This window comes from Doryrhamphus excisus, chromosome 15 (assembly GCF_030265055.1).
Source record: "Doryrhamphus excisus isolate RoL2022-K1 chromosome 15, RoL_Dexc_1.0, whole genome shotgun sequence".
Lineage (NCBI taxonomy): Eukaryota > Metazoa > Chordata > Actinopteri > Syngnathiformes > Syngnathidae > Doryrhamphus > Doryrhamphus excisus.
Window position 1 is genome coordinate 9,709,898 of NC_080480.1, and position 15,742 is coordinate 9,725,639.

The 15,742-nt window shown below is 41.8% G+C and overlaps 1 protein-coding gene across 7 annotated transcripts in view; it reads right to left on the bottom strand.

Moving 5' to 3' along the window:
• arhgap44a (Rho GTPase activating protein 44a) overlaps positions 1 to 15,742 on the bottom strand; it is a 64,087-nt gene that overhangs the window by 29,939 nt on the left and 18,406 nt on the right. For 4 of the 7 annotated variants that reach the window (XM_058049666.1, XM_058049669.1, XM_058049664.1 and 1 more), the window contains exons 2-4: positions 4,035 to 4,074; positions 3,830 to 3,949; positions 3,670 to 3,749 (exon numbers count right to left, since the gene is read on the bottom strand). In XM_058049666.1, coding sequence (XP_057905649.1) covers positions 3,670 to 3,749; positions 3,830 to 3,949; positions 4,035 to 4,074 — 240 coding nt within the window. The remainder of the gene's footprint in view (positions 1 to 3,669; positions 3,750 to 3,829; positions 3,950 to 4,034; positions 4,075 to 15,742) is intronic. The other 3 variants (XM_058049667.1, XM_058049670.1, XM_058049665.1) reach the window with 1 other exon arrangement.

Here is a 15,742-nt window from a genome sequence, read left to right on the forward strand (position 1 = left end):
ATGTTTTTAGGCTTATTCGTGCTGGCTTATTTTTCTAAATACATTTATTTATATATGAATCTAATGACTTAAACCAAGTTATAGATGGTTTGGTTGGGATCATAGAGAACAGATAATTAATCCTTGGTATTATAATCATTTTCACAGTGGATACTCTGCCCATAAGAGAGATCGGCAAAGTTCAAGTGATTTTCAACAGTGGGGTATAATTCAAGCTGATCAGGTCTGACAGATTGGAGGAAATGTTGATACCCAAATACGTGATATTCCCTGAACGCAGTGGTATAGAGGGGGTGCTCTGTGGATTTAGACCAGTTAATAGAGTAGTCCGAAAAGGTGCTTAAGTTGTTGATGAATGTGATAGATTGGTGAAGTGAGGAGTGTGAGTTTTTTAGGAAGAGTAACACATCATCAGCATAAAGTCTTATCTTATGATGAACATTCGTTGTGTGGATCCCTTTAATGTTTACATGTTGTCGAATTGCAGCTGCAAGAGGTTCAATGAAGATAGAAAACAATGAGGGAGAGAGTGGACAACCTTGCCTAGTACCTCTTTGTAAAGTGAATTCTGGAGAGATCAGATTATTGGTCCGAATGGAGGCCTTCGGGGTGCTATATAATATTTTGATCCATGTTCTAAATTAGTCTCCAAAGCCACATTTCTGTAGGGTTGCAAAGAGAAATTTCCAGTTAACTCTGTCAAATCTTTTTCAGCGTCTAATGAAACGATTGTGGTTTCCAAATTATGGATGATAGAGTGATCACTCAGATTGGTTAAGCGGCGTACATTGCTAACTGAGTGTCTCCCCTTGATAAATCCTGATTGATTGGGATGTATTATATGAGGGGTGACTTTTTCCAGTCTTCTAGCTAATACTTTGCATATTATTTTAAGATCTGCATTAATAAGTGAAATTGGACGATAACTGGTAGGTAATGTTGGGTCCTTTTCTTAGCAGGAGACTGATTGCAGCAGAGTTCATATATGGGGGTAGGCGTACATTTTCTTTTATTTCCTGAACCATTAAAAAAAATACTTGTGCTACTGGTACCAGAATGCTTTATAAAATTCGGCAGGGAACCTTTCTGGTCCTGGTTCTTTGTTATTTGGCATTTGCGGTAGCGCATCATAAAGATCTGTTAGTGAAATGGGTAAGTCCAGGGTTGTCACCTGATCTTTTTCCAATTTTGGTAATTCTATGGTGCTAAGAAATGTTTCAATGTCTGGAACAGAAGGGTTAATCTGAGGTGTGCATAGTTTTTTATAAAAGTCCCTAAAAACTGAATTAATTTCCTACGGAAGGTGAGTGAGGTTACCTTCTGAGTTTCTAATGGAAGAGATAGAGCTTTTTTCTTTATTAAATTTTAGTTGGTTAGCTAAGTATTTTCCAGATTTATTGGCATGTTCGAACTTCCCCAAACGTAGTCTTTGTAATTGGAACTGAATTTTCTCATCAGTAATTTTTTTTAAATCTAATTTCAATTTTCTAAGGTTATTCAGAGTATTCTCATCTCATCTATTCTCATCTCGTGAATCTGCATCAGCGGTTTCAAGGAGTTAGATTTTTTCTCCAATTCATTCTTTCTTTTTCTTATATGATGAATAGGAGATATTTTTTCCGCGCATTACTACTTTTGCTGTCTCCCAGAGAACACAAGCTGCGGTTTCCGGTTGGTCATTAAAATCTAAAAACATTGTCCACTCTCTCTCAAAGTCGTTTGGAAAGTCTGGGTCTTTAAGCAATGATGGATTAAATCTCCAGCATTTAGTAGGTGCACTTGTGCTTTGGTTAGTGAGAAAGAGAGAGACTGGTGCGTGATCACTAATAATGATAGGGTGTATGTGACTATTTGATATGTCTGATAAGATTGAGCTACTTGTTAAGAAGTAGTCAATTCGAGAGTAAGTGTGGTGCACCGGAGAGAAATAAGTATATTCTCCGTGAGTAGGGTGATAAGAGCGCCAAGCATCACAAAGACCAAAATCAATCATATATTTCTTTAGTGTCGCTGTTGATTGAGACTCACGATGTCCCCCAGCTGGGCTAGACCTGTCTATATCTGGATTAAATACTAAGTTGAAGTCCCCTCCCAAGATCAAGCTTGAATCCAGGTGTGCAGAGAGAGAAGAAAAAAAGGTGTGAAAGAAAGAGGGGTCATCAACATTAGGGTCATATATGTTTGCAATGCAACATTTTACATTGTCAACAGATATGTTAATTATTATATATCTACCTTCTATATCTGTAATATTGTTGTGCAGTGTAAAATTGACCCTCCTGCAAATTATTAAGAATTAAAATGGCAATGGTGGGTCCCATGCCTGCCCAGATCCCCCAGAGTGTCTAAGGTGCGGTTAAAATTGAAAGGTGACCAACCCAATTAAAATGCCGATGTCCCTCTGTTTGGAGTTGTAATTTGCTAACTATTTATGTGGAAACTGAGGTGAGTGAAATGTATGGGCAGCTGCTTTGGAGATGTGAGTCTCTTGCAATAAGACAATGTCTGCTTGGATATTCTTTAGATGGTTAAACATTCTTTGTCTATTTTCTCGAGACCCGACTCCCCTGACATTCCAAGTGACAAATTGTAATGAGGACATCCTAGATTATGGTGATGTGTGTGTATAGATGTGCAAGTGTGAAGTATATGTACCTGTAGGTAATGTAAGCATATACATTTAAATATATGCTTAAATTGCACATAGGCATATTATAATGTAGTCCTCCTGATCTAACTAGTGAAGGTGTAATATTGGTGTATGCATGTGTGAGATATGCATGTGTGTAAGTGGCAGTGATGTAGGATTATGTGTCAGATGTACAGTACAAGCCACCTGTGTGCGTGCATGTGTGTCTTTATGCACAATGTTTGTATTTGCAAAAATATTTCATTTCTAAAGAGGGATTCCAACTTCAAAGAAATTCACTTCACTGTATTTCAATTTCTGTAGTTGTGCGTCCATGATGTGACATCACAGCCAGGATAGCGGCGGTTCAGACAACTCATTTGAAAATCACAACTTCACAACAACTGCTGAAAGCATTCCAACAAATGTTATTGTTGTTGTTGACAGCCATTTTCATCTATTTATTCCTCTTCCTCTTCTTCCTACTTTTTCTTATTCCGCCTCATTTTTGTCTGTGAAAACTGTCCCATTAAAATTAAAGGGCAATTCAAATGGCGTTCTCTGCTGGTGAAAAGTCACTTAAAATTTTCCATTACTGAATTACTTAGCGGATTCAGCAATGATTGCATGGATTGGTTGATAAAAGTATGTCCTTCCCAACCCAAATGTACTTATGCATTCATCATGTATATAAATTCACACGCAATGTCTGCTGACATTGCACCATCTTCCATCATTGTGTTGTGTTTTTTTTTAACTTTCTTGGCAACATGGGCATCTATTTATTCTCCACATTATTATTATTATTTTTTTAATATATATATATATTTTTATTATTATTATCTTCTTTTGTCTCTGGTATTATATGGGAGCCAGGCAACAACATTTTGTTGGCAATTTCACTGCCGTTTTATTGTGCAATGACAAAGAAAGTCTGTCAGTTGGTCTGTCTGTCTGTAAAGTCAAAAGGTTCAATACTGGACTAGTGCACCAGGGAGCGCTGAAGATACCGATCATGTGTGAGGCTTTGCGTGGCGTACCCCAGAAGGGAGTCATCCCCCAAAACTGCAGCTCCCTCCACCATACATTGTGCCAAGATAGTAAGTGGTAGTTTTTTCTGCTAGAACAGAGAGAGACAGATTTTAGTCATCAGTTTCCCTGTGTATCACAGACAAGCTGATTATTGCATGTTGGACTCACAGAGGGTGACTTGATAGATTTCTTCTCCACGTCAGCCCCCTGCTGACCCTGCAGGCAAGCAGTCAGCTTCTTGTGAGTGCTGTGTGTCACTTGTTTGACGAGGTCCAGGCGCTTCTCCACCTGTAACATACGCACATAAAAAGTATTTAATATGGCTAATTGCTGACTAATTAAAGAAGCACAACAGCAAACATATACAGCTCACCTGTAGGAGGTCCTCGCTTAACACCTCTGTTTTTTCGGCCCTAAAACAGAAAATGGTATCTTGAGTATTAGAATGACACCTTGGTCTCTTAAATTGGGTCAATATCTGACTTTCAGAAACACCGAAGTAATCATTCCGTGCAGCAAATACTTCCACTGTACTTCTGCCTGCGTGTGTAACCACTTCCTACAATTGTGCCTGGACCACCATGCTTATAGGCCTTTGTCAATAGCGGCCTTCTTGAATTATGCATTTAAAAGCTGGCTTTTGGTTGGTAAGAGAATAGAAGACTGGTTTATTGTCAATCAAAAATAATAGAGCTGCAACAGTTACGTAGAACGTTGCTTCAATTTTTCATCACAAAATCTGAATTTTAGCAAGATAACATCACATGAAACAGTCAAAAATAAACAGAACGATGAGAGGCACTTAGAGCACTAGTCCAGTAAAAAAAAAGAAATGGGAAAGTGTGAAAAATTTAATCACAGATTGCTGATTATGTGACAAAAGGGGGGGGACAAAAATAACACGGGAAAATTTGGCACAGTTCTCATGGGGAATGGCGTTATTGCCAACACGTGCCATTCTTGGGCTGCTTTGTCAAGTATCATAGTGTGCAGACGCTGAGCAGCCCCTTCTGTGTACAGTAGAATTATTTTTTAGGTTTTTGTTGGACTTTATTGTTTGTTTTTTTGTTCGTTACCAAGGAATAATGTTTGTAAGTTAAGCGTATTTATTGAAAAACTGTGTCTGTGTGATGATAAGAACTGTTTCATAATATTTGGGTAAGATTGCAGCCATTCTTGGGGAAAGTCTTAGAAGATCCTTCCTTACTGGGAAGGAAAGGATGTACATGTCAGGAGCTCTGTTAAAGATACTGGAAATTTGAATAATTTTGGTGCTTTCCTGACGACACTTTACAATCAGCACTGCTGACTCCCCCAGCCTAAAGTTGAATAGGAGAGAGGTACAGGTTCCTTAAAATAAACTGTGTTTATAAAAAGTGTTGATAGCTGCTAGCAAGTCAAGCTAAAACTGCTGAAGTCCAAAGTAGCTGCCTCGCAACAATGTAAAATACAAAGCAAAATGACACAGGCCCTGGAACTACGGACTCAAAATCAGAAATAGGGTCAATCAGGGTGAGAAGGATGACCGAGATAGAAATCAAGCCTTGCGGAAGGAGAAGAAGGAGCTACAAGACCATACTGAATCACAAATTAGTGTGAAATAGAGTGTCTGCAATCACAAACAAAACGTGCACTTGGACGAGTAGTTAGCGCGCAGGCCACACATCTAGAAGACCTGAATTCGATTCCACTCTCGGCCATCTCTGTGTGGCGTTTGCATGTTCTACCCGTGCATGCGTGGGTTTTCTCCGGTTTCCTTCCACATTCCAAAAACATGCTAGGTTAATTGCTGACCGTAGTCCATGGGTGTGAATGTGAGTGTGAATAGTTTTTTGTCTAGTGCCCTAGTGCCCTGTGATTGGCTGGCGACCAGTCCAGGGTGTACCCCGCCTCTCGCCCAAAGACAGCTGGAATAGGCTCCAGCACCCCTGCGACCTTCGTGAAGATAAGTGGTAGAAAATGAATGAATGAATGAATGAATGACGTGCACTTGTTGGGCTTGTATACCGGTGTGGGTTATATAAGTACAAATCTGGTATTCCCTCCAAATTTGAAAAACCAAACCAGAAATTAAAGTAGTCGCATGGTGTTAGAAATACTTAGAGGCCCTTTCAATGCCTGACATACCTTCCATGGAGGAAGCACAGTCTAACGACACGAACGCAGACAGTTCCTTAAGAGGGGTGACAGAATTTCTAGTCGCAACCAAGGCATCGAGGCCATCCAGTTCGTTGAGCTTAGGATCTCTTCTCTGATATTTTCAGACAATGTGGTCCTGATGGCCTCATCAGGACGTCAGCATTACTGGGGCGGTTTGCAGCTAAATGTGAAGCTCAGCACCTCCAAATCAGAGGCCATGGCTCACAGTCAGAAAAGGGTGGACTGCACCCATCTGGGTTAGGAATGAAATTCTGCCCCAGGTGGAGGAGTTCTCCTATCTTAAGGTCTTGTCCACGAATGAGTGAAGATTGGAGCGCAAAGTAGATAAGTGGATCGGCACAGAGTCTACAGTAATGTGGTTGCTGTACAAGACCGTCGTGGTGAAGAGTGAGCTGTCCAGTCGAGCCTCCTCATTCAATGCTCTGCTGTGGGGACCACTATCATCGGCCAGCTAACTTACACCGGGACCGAGCTGCTGGCACTACGGGGCAGTGGAGTTACACCATCGTCCAGCCTGCTAAATGACGTGCCCAGGGAACTGTGGCAGCATCATGGAGCAGGCTATCGACGGGGCAGGAAGGCGAGGAAAAGAGGCCGGAGGCAGCGTGAGGCAGCGGCTCCGGAGGGCTACCAAGCTACCACTACCGCAAATGGTACTTTGCAACTCTTGCTCCCTGAGAAACAAGGTGGATGAACTGCGTGTACAGACCAGATGCTGCTATGAATACCGTGAGTCTGCCTTAATGGTTTTCATAGAGACTTGGTTTAGCAGCGATGTACCAGATACCCTTATACAGATTGACAGGTTTTCCCATGTACGTTTGGACAGAGATGAAAACTCGGGCAAATCAGGCGGAGTAGGAGTATGCATTTATATTAATGACAGTTGGTGTTCAAACTTTGCAATAAGAGATACCTTATGCAATTCGGACTTGGAGCTGCTGTGTATAACTTTGCGGCCACACTACCTGCCAAGGGAATTCACCAACATATTTGTATGTGCTGTTTATATCCCACCAAGTGGGAATGCCACCAGAGCAGCAAGTCAAATTGCTGACTGTGTCCATCGTCACCTACAGAACAAACCTGATGCTCCTATGCTGATACTTGGGGATTTTAATCACTGCAGCCTAACCAAAACTCTACCTGGCTTCTACCAGTATGTGAAATGTAACACAAGAAACAATAACATCCTCGATAAGTGCTATGGCAATGTCAAGGACGCCTATACAGCCAGAGCCAAACCTCCTCTCAGCAATTCTGACCATAACATAGTCCACCTGCTACCCACATATAGGACAGTTTTCAAGTCTCGCAAACCAGAAATCCGAACTGTAAAGGTGTGGTCAAATGATAAAGTCGAGGAACTGAAAGGATGCTTCCTATGTACAGACTGGGAGATCTTCTTCAAGGACGCTGACATTGACACCACTACAGAATCCATAACTGACTATATATCCTTTTGTGTAGACTCAATCATACCACAGAAGACTGTTAAGATATATCCAAACAACAAACCCTACATCACAAGTGGCATCAAGGAGTGTATTAACAGGAAAAAAATCAGAACAGCTCAACGAGATCTCAACCAACAGATGAGAGCGGCTAGGCTGCAGTACAAGGAGCGGGCATAACAGGATCTGTCCAGGCATAACTCCAAGAGACTGTGGGACTTGATCAGGGGAATGACAAACATGGAGGCAAAAAGGAAACCTCTCTTTGCACAGGATGAAACCTCTAAGGCAAATGCACTGAACAATTTTTTCATGCGTTTTGAAATCGACAATATCAGAGACTGCAGTGTTGTTTTAGAAAATGTAACTTGTGATGTGAAAGACAGGATTCATATAGATCCACACGCTGTCACCAAGGTTTTTAGATCCATTCACTTGAGAAAAGCGACAGGGCCTGATAACATGTCCACTTTTCTTTTAAAAACATTTGCTGAGGAACTGACGCCTGCATGGCATCAGCTATTTCAGCTCTCCATCGACACACAAGTCGTACCGGAGATCTGGAAAAAGTCCACTCTAGTCCCAGTCCCTAAAATGGCATGTCCTTAGGAGAAGAATGATTACAGGCCTGTTGCACTCACCTCAAATGTTTTTAAATCTTTGGAAAGGCTCATGCTAAATGTTCTTTGGGCAGAGGTTCAGTCGAAGTTGGATGAATACCAGTTTGCTTATACAAACAAGCGCAGCACAAGTGATGCTATTTCCACCATAATGCACTTTACACTGAAACACCTTGAGACTCCAGGTGCATATGCCGGATTGCTCCTTATTGATTTTAGCTCTGCTTTTAACTCCATCCAACCTCACATTCTCCTCAGGAAACTTTCTCAGCTGAATGTAAACCCCTTTTTAAGCAGATGGTATCACTCCTTCCTGACTCAGAGGTCTCAGCAGGTCAAATTTAACTCGACTCTGTCAGATACAGCAGTAAGCAGCAGTGACGCCCCCCAGGGGTGTGTCAGTTCACCATTCTTGTTTATTCTGTACACAAATGACTGTGTTAGTTCTGAGCCAAATCAATATGTGGTGAAGTTTTCTGATGACACTGCTATCCTTAGTCTGCTCACCAAGAATTCCAACGCATCCATCCACAAAGGGGGTGTGGATAGATTTGTGCACTGGTGTGAGGACCACAAACTTCACATTAACACCTGTAAAACTGTGGAAATGCTGTTTGACCCCAAATCAACTGGTGATCAAAGCCCTGTGACCATACATGGTAACAATATAAAACAGGTGACATCATACAAGTACCTGGGCATTCACATAGACAGTGACCTGAGCAGGCAGACACAAGCCGCCACTGTCTGTGCTAAAATCCATCAGCGCCTTCACTTCCTGCGGAGACTACGGTTGTTCGGTGTCAGCAAAAACATTATGCTAATTTTTTACAGAGCAACAATCGAGTCCATCTTACGGTACGGGATCACCAGTTGGTTTGGGAATCTAAACGTCAAATCAAAATCCCAGATTCTCAACCTGGTCAGAGCAGCAGGAAAGATTATGGGCAACTCCCCCCTCAACCCTAAGCTGTTCAATCAGGCCGCCATCACCCAAGCAAAAAACATCCTCCATGACAGTTCTCACGTTCTATTCAATGAATACATATTAATGCACTCAGGGAGAAGGTACAGGGTTCCGCTATGTAAACACAACCGTTACAAACACTCATTTGTCCCTCTCTCAGTCAACCTCATAAACGAGCAAATGTGAAATCTGGTCTATGTGTGAACTAGCACTTTGAATTAGCATTTTAAATACTGTGCACTTTAACTTACCATTGATCCCTCTGGGAACCAGTATGGTTCTGGTGTTTTTATTTCTCGTTTATGCTTGTTGTATATGGTTTTACTATGTCTGTCATGTACTGTATGTCTCTGTTGGTAGTATGCAGCTGTACCCTGCCTCTAAACCAAATTTATCCCAAGGGAGACAAATAAATTGTACTGAACTGAACTGAACTGAACCCTTGGTCATGAGCATTGGGTCATGACCAAAAGAACAAGATCGCAGACACAAGCGGCTGACATGGGTTATGTGAGGTTAGGTGAGGGACTCGGTTAAGGTGGCTCCGGCATCTAGTCTGGATGCCTTCCGGACACTTCGCTGGTGAGGTATTCTGGGCATGCCCAGCCGGGGAAGAAGGCCCCTTGACGGACCAAGGACATGCAGAAGGGAATATGCCTGGAATGGGAACGCCTTGTTGTCCCTGCCGGTGGAATTGGAAGAGGTGGATGGGGACCCGGAAGTCTGGACTGCTCCCCCTGCGACCCGGAGCCCGATAAGCGGATACAAGTAAAGAATAATAATATGAAGATACTGTACATAACAATATCAAGATGTTCATTTAGTCATCTGTCTATTTAATGTACTATATCTGTGGAATCTAAAACACAAATTTGAGCATCCGCATTGATGATATTGTGACCTAGACAGATGGGCTCCAACAGTAACCCCTGCCTCTCTTAGGACAGTCACAGCTAGAGCAAGCATATAAGCATACTACTACATGACTACACTGGGGGGGTGAGTAGCAATGATTATTCTCTACATACAGTATGTGTCCTGGGAGCAAAGTAAACTGTGGGAGACGTGGCAGCCATGGGGGCGCACCGCTCATTAATCCCAGCCATCTGCCACATTGCCGGCATTCCTCTACCTGAGGCTGCTGATGACGCAAAGAGGCACACTCATGCAAACACCCAAACACACAAGTTTAAAACACTGGAATTAATCACTTGTTCCAGGTGACACCCACTGTACAGTGGATCTCCGTTGTTGAACAATTTGCATTTGTTTGGGCACCCCTGATAATTTTCACAAATTTTTTGTAGAATTAAGTTTAAAATTATCCTCCTTTCTTATAAGGCACTACATGTGGCATGGGCTTGGGCATGGGCTTTACATGCTGTCTGCGGGTTTGAAAATGCATGCAGGGAATGAAAAGTTACTTGTAGCTCATGAGCTACTGTTCGGAAACCCCTGACTTACCGTGTATGAACTGAAAGTGGTAACATAGGCACCGCTGGTACAGTGGAAATAATAATAATAATAAAACTGAAACATGTATTTCACCTGATCAAATGTTTCAGACCACAGGCTACAGAAGCCCAAATCTGCTCAAAAGTCTCATTTTCTGTTAGGCATTCAAACCCTCCTGATGGCTAAAGCTAAGACGTGTTCTCTTCTTGAACAACGTTGGATTGTCGAGCTACATAAGCAAGGCTTCTGGCAGTGTGCCATTGCTGCTGAGGTTCGACACAGTAAGACAGTCATTCTACATTTTTTGAAAGATCCTGAGCATAATGGAACAAAAAGGTCAAGCAGTAAACCCCCAAAAATGACACCTGCTCTGAGCCGGAGGGTCCAATTGGCTGTCCTCGACCCAAATGAAGGCACTTTGTCAGGAACTAGTGGACCGGAACAAGATTTGCAGAGGCAAAAGGTGTTGCCCAAAAATGTTTTGTTACACAAGGGTGTCCACAAAGGGTACAGTAAAAACAAAATACCAAAAAGGAAAATCAAGAGCACAACCAAGGGAGCAGTCCAAGCTAATAGTACATAGTACTATATAGTACAAATAGTATATAGAAATAGTACAAAACCAAAAATACTGTAACAAAAGGCAAAATGGGGCACAAGGCACGGGAACAAAAACACAGCTGACAGAAGGTCAGTGGGCAAAGACAAGGCAGAGGTAACAGGTAAAGTTCAAGGCAGAAACCAGCAGGCAAGTACTCACAACTCACAACAAGGGTTAAAAGCCAGAAAGTGAAGGGTCTGAGAGTTTGTGCACGTGGGTGTGCAGCAGGCAGTCACAAGGGAAGCCTGATGTAGCTTGAGGGACAATCTGGCGGTTTTCAGGTACAACCGTGGGGCTTAAGTAGTCCCAGGGCTAATTGGGCTCAGGTGTGTACAGGAGGAGACCACCTGCTGCCAATCGGGGTGCACTGGAAGAGAAGAGGCAGCAGGCGGCAGCAGAGCGACATCATAGATCATGACACTATTACTGGTGGGACTGCAGCAATAACCATCAGACAGCATCTGCGGGAAACCGGTTTAAAAAACAAAAAGGGAATTCAAAGACCTTGTCTCCTTCAACGTCACAAAACTGCCTGTTTCGACTTTGTCAGGGAGCATCAAATATGGGCCAGTGAAAGGTGGAAAAAAGTTTTATTCTCTGATGAGAAAAAAATTTACCTTGTTGGTCCAGACGGCTTCCAATGTTACTGTGACAAGGAGATCCCACCATGTTTTCTACCCGGCACAGTGTTAAGTTTCCACTTAATGAAAAAACAACCTGGATCATGATGGAGCTTTAGGTGGTGCGGGGTCGTCAAACGTGCAGATGTTGCAGCGGGCAACCCTAATGACCGCGGGTCCTCGTCTGTGTGGTAACAACTGGGTTTTTCAAAGGGACAATGCTGCAGTTCACAATGACTTCCCAAGGACTTCTTCAGGGAGAATAACATCACTCTTTTAGACCACCCCGCATGTTCTCCTGATTTACGTAAATCCCATAGTGAACATTTGGGGATGGATGGGAAGGGAAGTTCATAAAAATGGCCATCAGTTCCAGACAGTTGAAAACATGAAGCCAGCTTCACCACTTGGAGCAATGTTCCCAAAAGCCTCCTGGAAACACTCGCATCAAGCATGCCCAAACCATGCCCAAGCATGCGTCCTACTGAGACATTTTTTTGTTCTGGTTTGGAGAGTTTTTTGTCATTTTCTGAGCGATAGTCTTAAACTTTTGATCAGTTGAGAACAGCCTATTTGATTTAATAGTTGTTTTTCAATTAATAACTTTTTTAAGTGCTTTTTGTCCCACACCCCCTTCTTGTTTTACATATCATAGCTCTCCTTAAAACCTCATTAAGATCCAAATGTACAAAAGGTAAATTCGAGGTCTGATTTTGATCAGGGCTCTAAATGCATATACATGTATATACATACACACACATTATTGTTTATTGTTAACAAGCTGGCTAACTTTTCTAATGGGATGTCAGCATCTTCACATACTGCTACAAAATCTTCAACAAACCGTAATGCCTGCACTTGTGATTAAAGAAGGATGTAGTCACACATGCAATTCCAACTGCATATGTAGATATATTTTTTTATGACATTCTTATTTTGCTTAAGCAGACATGGGGCAAACAGGGTTCTTATTTTGAAGGATGGTCACTAAAGTGTGTTCCATGTGTGGAGAATGTGTATTTGTGGCTAAGACGGGCTGCGTTCAAAAATAAACATTTTCTCGTATTCTTGATTTTTCATTAAAGCCAAAAAACACAACTTGGTGAAAATATACTGTGCGACTCATCCAACCTGAGTCGCACACATACAACCACGAGAGCATGCTAAACCTAAGCTAACCCCCGCCAGCTTCCATTCACAAGAGGACATTCAGCCAACATCCACTGGTGTTTATTGCCATTTCAACGTGTTGAAAGGCGGTCCGCCGAGTAAATACTTCCCCCGTGAACGTTCTTTCTCATCATGATGACAGCATTTGAGTCATCTTATATATCTCCAGAGGCGTGCAGTCATCAACTCAACTTGTTTACCTTTATTATTTATAATTAAGTAATTAAGTAATCTTATCATTGGAAGAATCTATACCGGTATAAAATATTGCCCCACCCTAATGTGGAATACTAACCTCCACGCAATTTCTATGGAGCTGGTAAGTTCCTTGTGAGATCTAGTAAAAAGTTACCTCTTTCTCAAAGAACCTTAGAGTACTACAGTATCAACTGCAAAAACATAAGACATCAGGAAGGGGGAAAACACTTTTTCACAACATTGTTCTGGTTAGTTAAGATGATAAAATTTGTTGTTTTTCCCATTTTTTTGCAATAGCATTTAGTGAAATACGTACATATTTAATATGATTAGTAGTTCTGAAGTAGGCCTGGGCAATCAACTGAAAGTTTAGCGTTTTACTACAACATTTTGCCCATGTCGGCAAATGAAAAAGAAACCAAAATTATTTGTCTAGTTTGACTGTGTGAATTGTCAAAAAAATAAGAATATCACTATATTTAAAAAATTGTATTATTATTGGAAAATACTACCTGACATGGTTGAGGGATATCAACACTGTTCTTCTTGATAAGTCTGACAGTAATGTCATTGAATACGACGTGATGTCACTCATGCTATGTGACTGTATGTGTATCTTAGTACATGCATGTACAGCAGGGGTGGGCAAACTACGGCCCGGGGGCCACATGCGGCCCACCAAGCGTTTGAATCCGGCCCGCCAGTTGCTTTCTAAGTAACTTCAACTTTTAACATACAAACTGGCAACATGACTTGCAAGTCGGATGTCTGATTTAGTAAAAAATAAACAACAAAACTGTAAAATTAAATGACATAGTTTGATGTGGTGTGATGTTTAAAGTGCTCCTAAAAAAGGGACATGAGAACATACAACTGATATAGGATAACACTTTTACAGATAAAATTAGACAAATAATTCAAGGAAAATGATAAGCATAAAATAGTGTGTGTGTGTTAAATATATGTTCTGGCCCCCCAGACAATTTAGTTAACTCAATGCGGCCCTCGAGTCCAAATATTTGCCCACCCCTGATGTACAGGATGGAGTATGCCAGGGTATGTACAGGGTACATTTATATTTGTGGACCACAATGATGACGTTGAGCAAAATAACACAAAATGCAAAGTGAGTATAAAAACTGTTGTAACCACCCAATGCACATTATATAAATGGAGCGTTGTTGGCGCTTTTTTGAGTTTTTTTTCAGAAGGATATCTAGGCAGAATAGATGCATTATATTTCATTGAAAGTCATGTGTACCAGTTGGTCGAAAAATCAACAAATAGCAATTAATTTGCATTTCCAGATTATTTTCAGATGGCAACGATATACAGTGGTTGGGCATTTATCATTATTATGTAAATTGTCAAATTTATCGTGATATTGATTTAAGGTCATATTACCCAGCCCTATTCTGAAGTATATGAGATGTCACAAAATTAGAACACAGAAATAATTTTGCGAATGGTAGAAAATGTCTGGCTAACTTTCAGGGGTCAAGCCAAACCCATAATTGATGAATTCATGAATTTAAGACGTGCGTAGCCAGACTTTTCCTCCACTGGCTGCAGCATTAATATGAAAGTTGTGAAAGTTGTGAAGAAGCAGAGGTGTCTCAAACTGATAGGCATATTTTTCCAACGGCAGCAGACATTCCGATATTCCACATAGCATTCAGCAAAAATGTGCACAGCTGACCATCTGAGCTGCACACGCCGTAACAAACATGTCTTATATAAGGAATGCGTCTCTATAAATGACTGTTGGTCAGCTGCTTACATGCTCAGCCCCCGCAGGCAGCATTGCTCACTGCTTTATGAAAGCAGAAATAATACATTCCTTGCGTGTCCTCATGTGTGCAGAACAACAATCGTAGCCCTTTTAATCACATGGATCTGCTGGCCAGCTAGCCAAATTGTCAAGAAGAACATGGGATGCTCATAGGTCTGAACATGTTTTTGTTGGTTCCTGTGAAGGGGAGTGGAGAGGTAGTGGAGCAGAATGATGGCCGTGGGCCTCAGCAGGGGTCTGCATGGCCTGGAGCCGATCCACACAAAAAAGACACACAAGCAGTACTCATGCTAGAATATTCCTCAATTCACTTTTGCAGAGGACAATCTCTCATTCCTCCCCAAAGATGGGTGGATCTCTAAAACAGAACATTTTACTGTATTTGTTCAGCAAAGTAGGTCACAGTTGTGTTAGCTATGCAAGTAGAATGGTGGCTAATTAAAAACTTTCACAGAATGTGGCAAGAAATGTACAAGCAAAAAAAACGCCCTCTGCACTTTCGGAAATGTCGTCATTTATTTCAAAGTAAGACTACCAATCACATGTGAATCACATGTGAATCACATGTGAATCTTGAACCGTGATCTTCAACTCTCACTTGTAAACTCGCAGCTGAGTGTAAAGTGGCTGGGATGAGAATTAGCACCTCCAAGTCCACCTCCACCTCCACCACTACCTCCATGGTTCTTGCATGGAAAAGGGTGAAGTGCCATCTCTGGGTCTGGGATGAGATCCTGCCCCAAGAAGAGGACTTTACAGGAATTGTAAAGTACTTTGGGGTATTTTTTGGAAGGATGAAATGCAAGATCAACTGGCAGATTGCTGCAGCATCTGCAGTGATGAAAAAAGGACAAGATGGCAGATACAAGCGGCCAAATTTTGTTTTCTTCTCCATAGGCCAGCCACCCTATGGAGAAGGTGGGAAGTACGAAAGTGGGAAGTACTGTCATCCAAGGTAGACTCGGAGTAGAACTGCTGCTCTTCCGCATGAGGGAAGCCAGATGAGGCTTCTATAAATGCCTCCTGGACGCCTGCCTGGGGAGG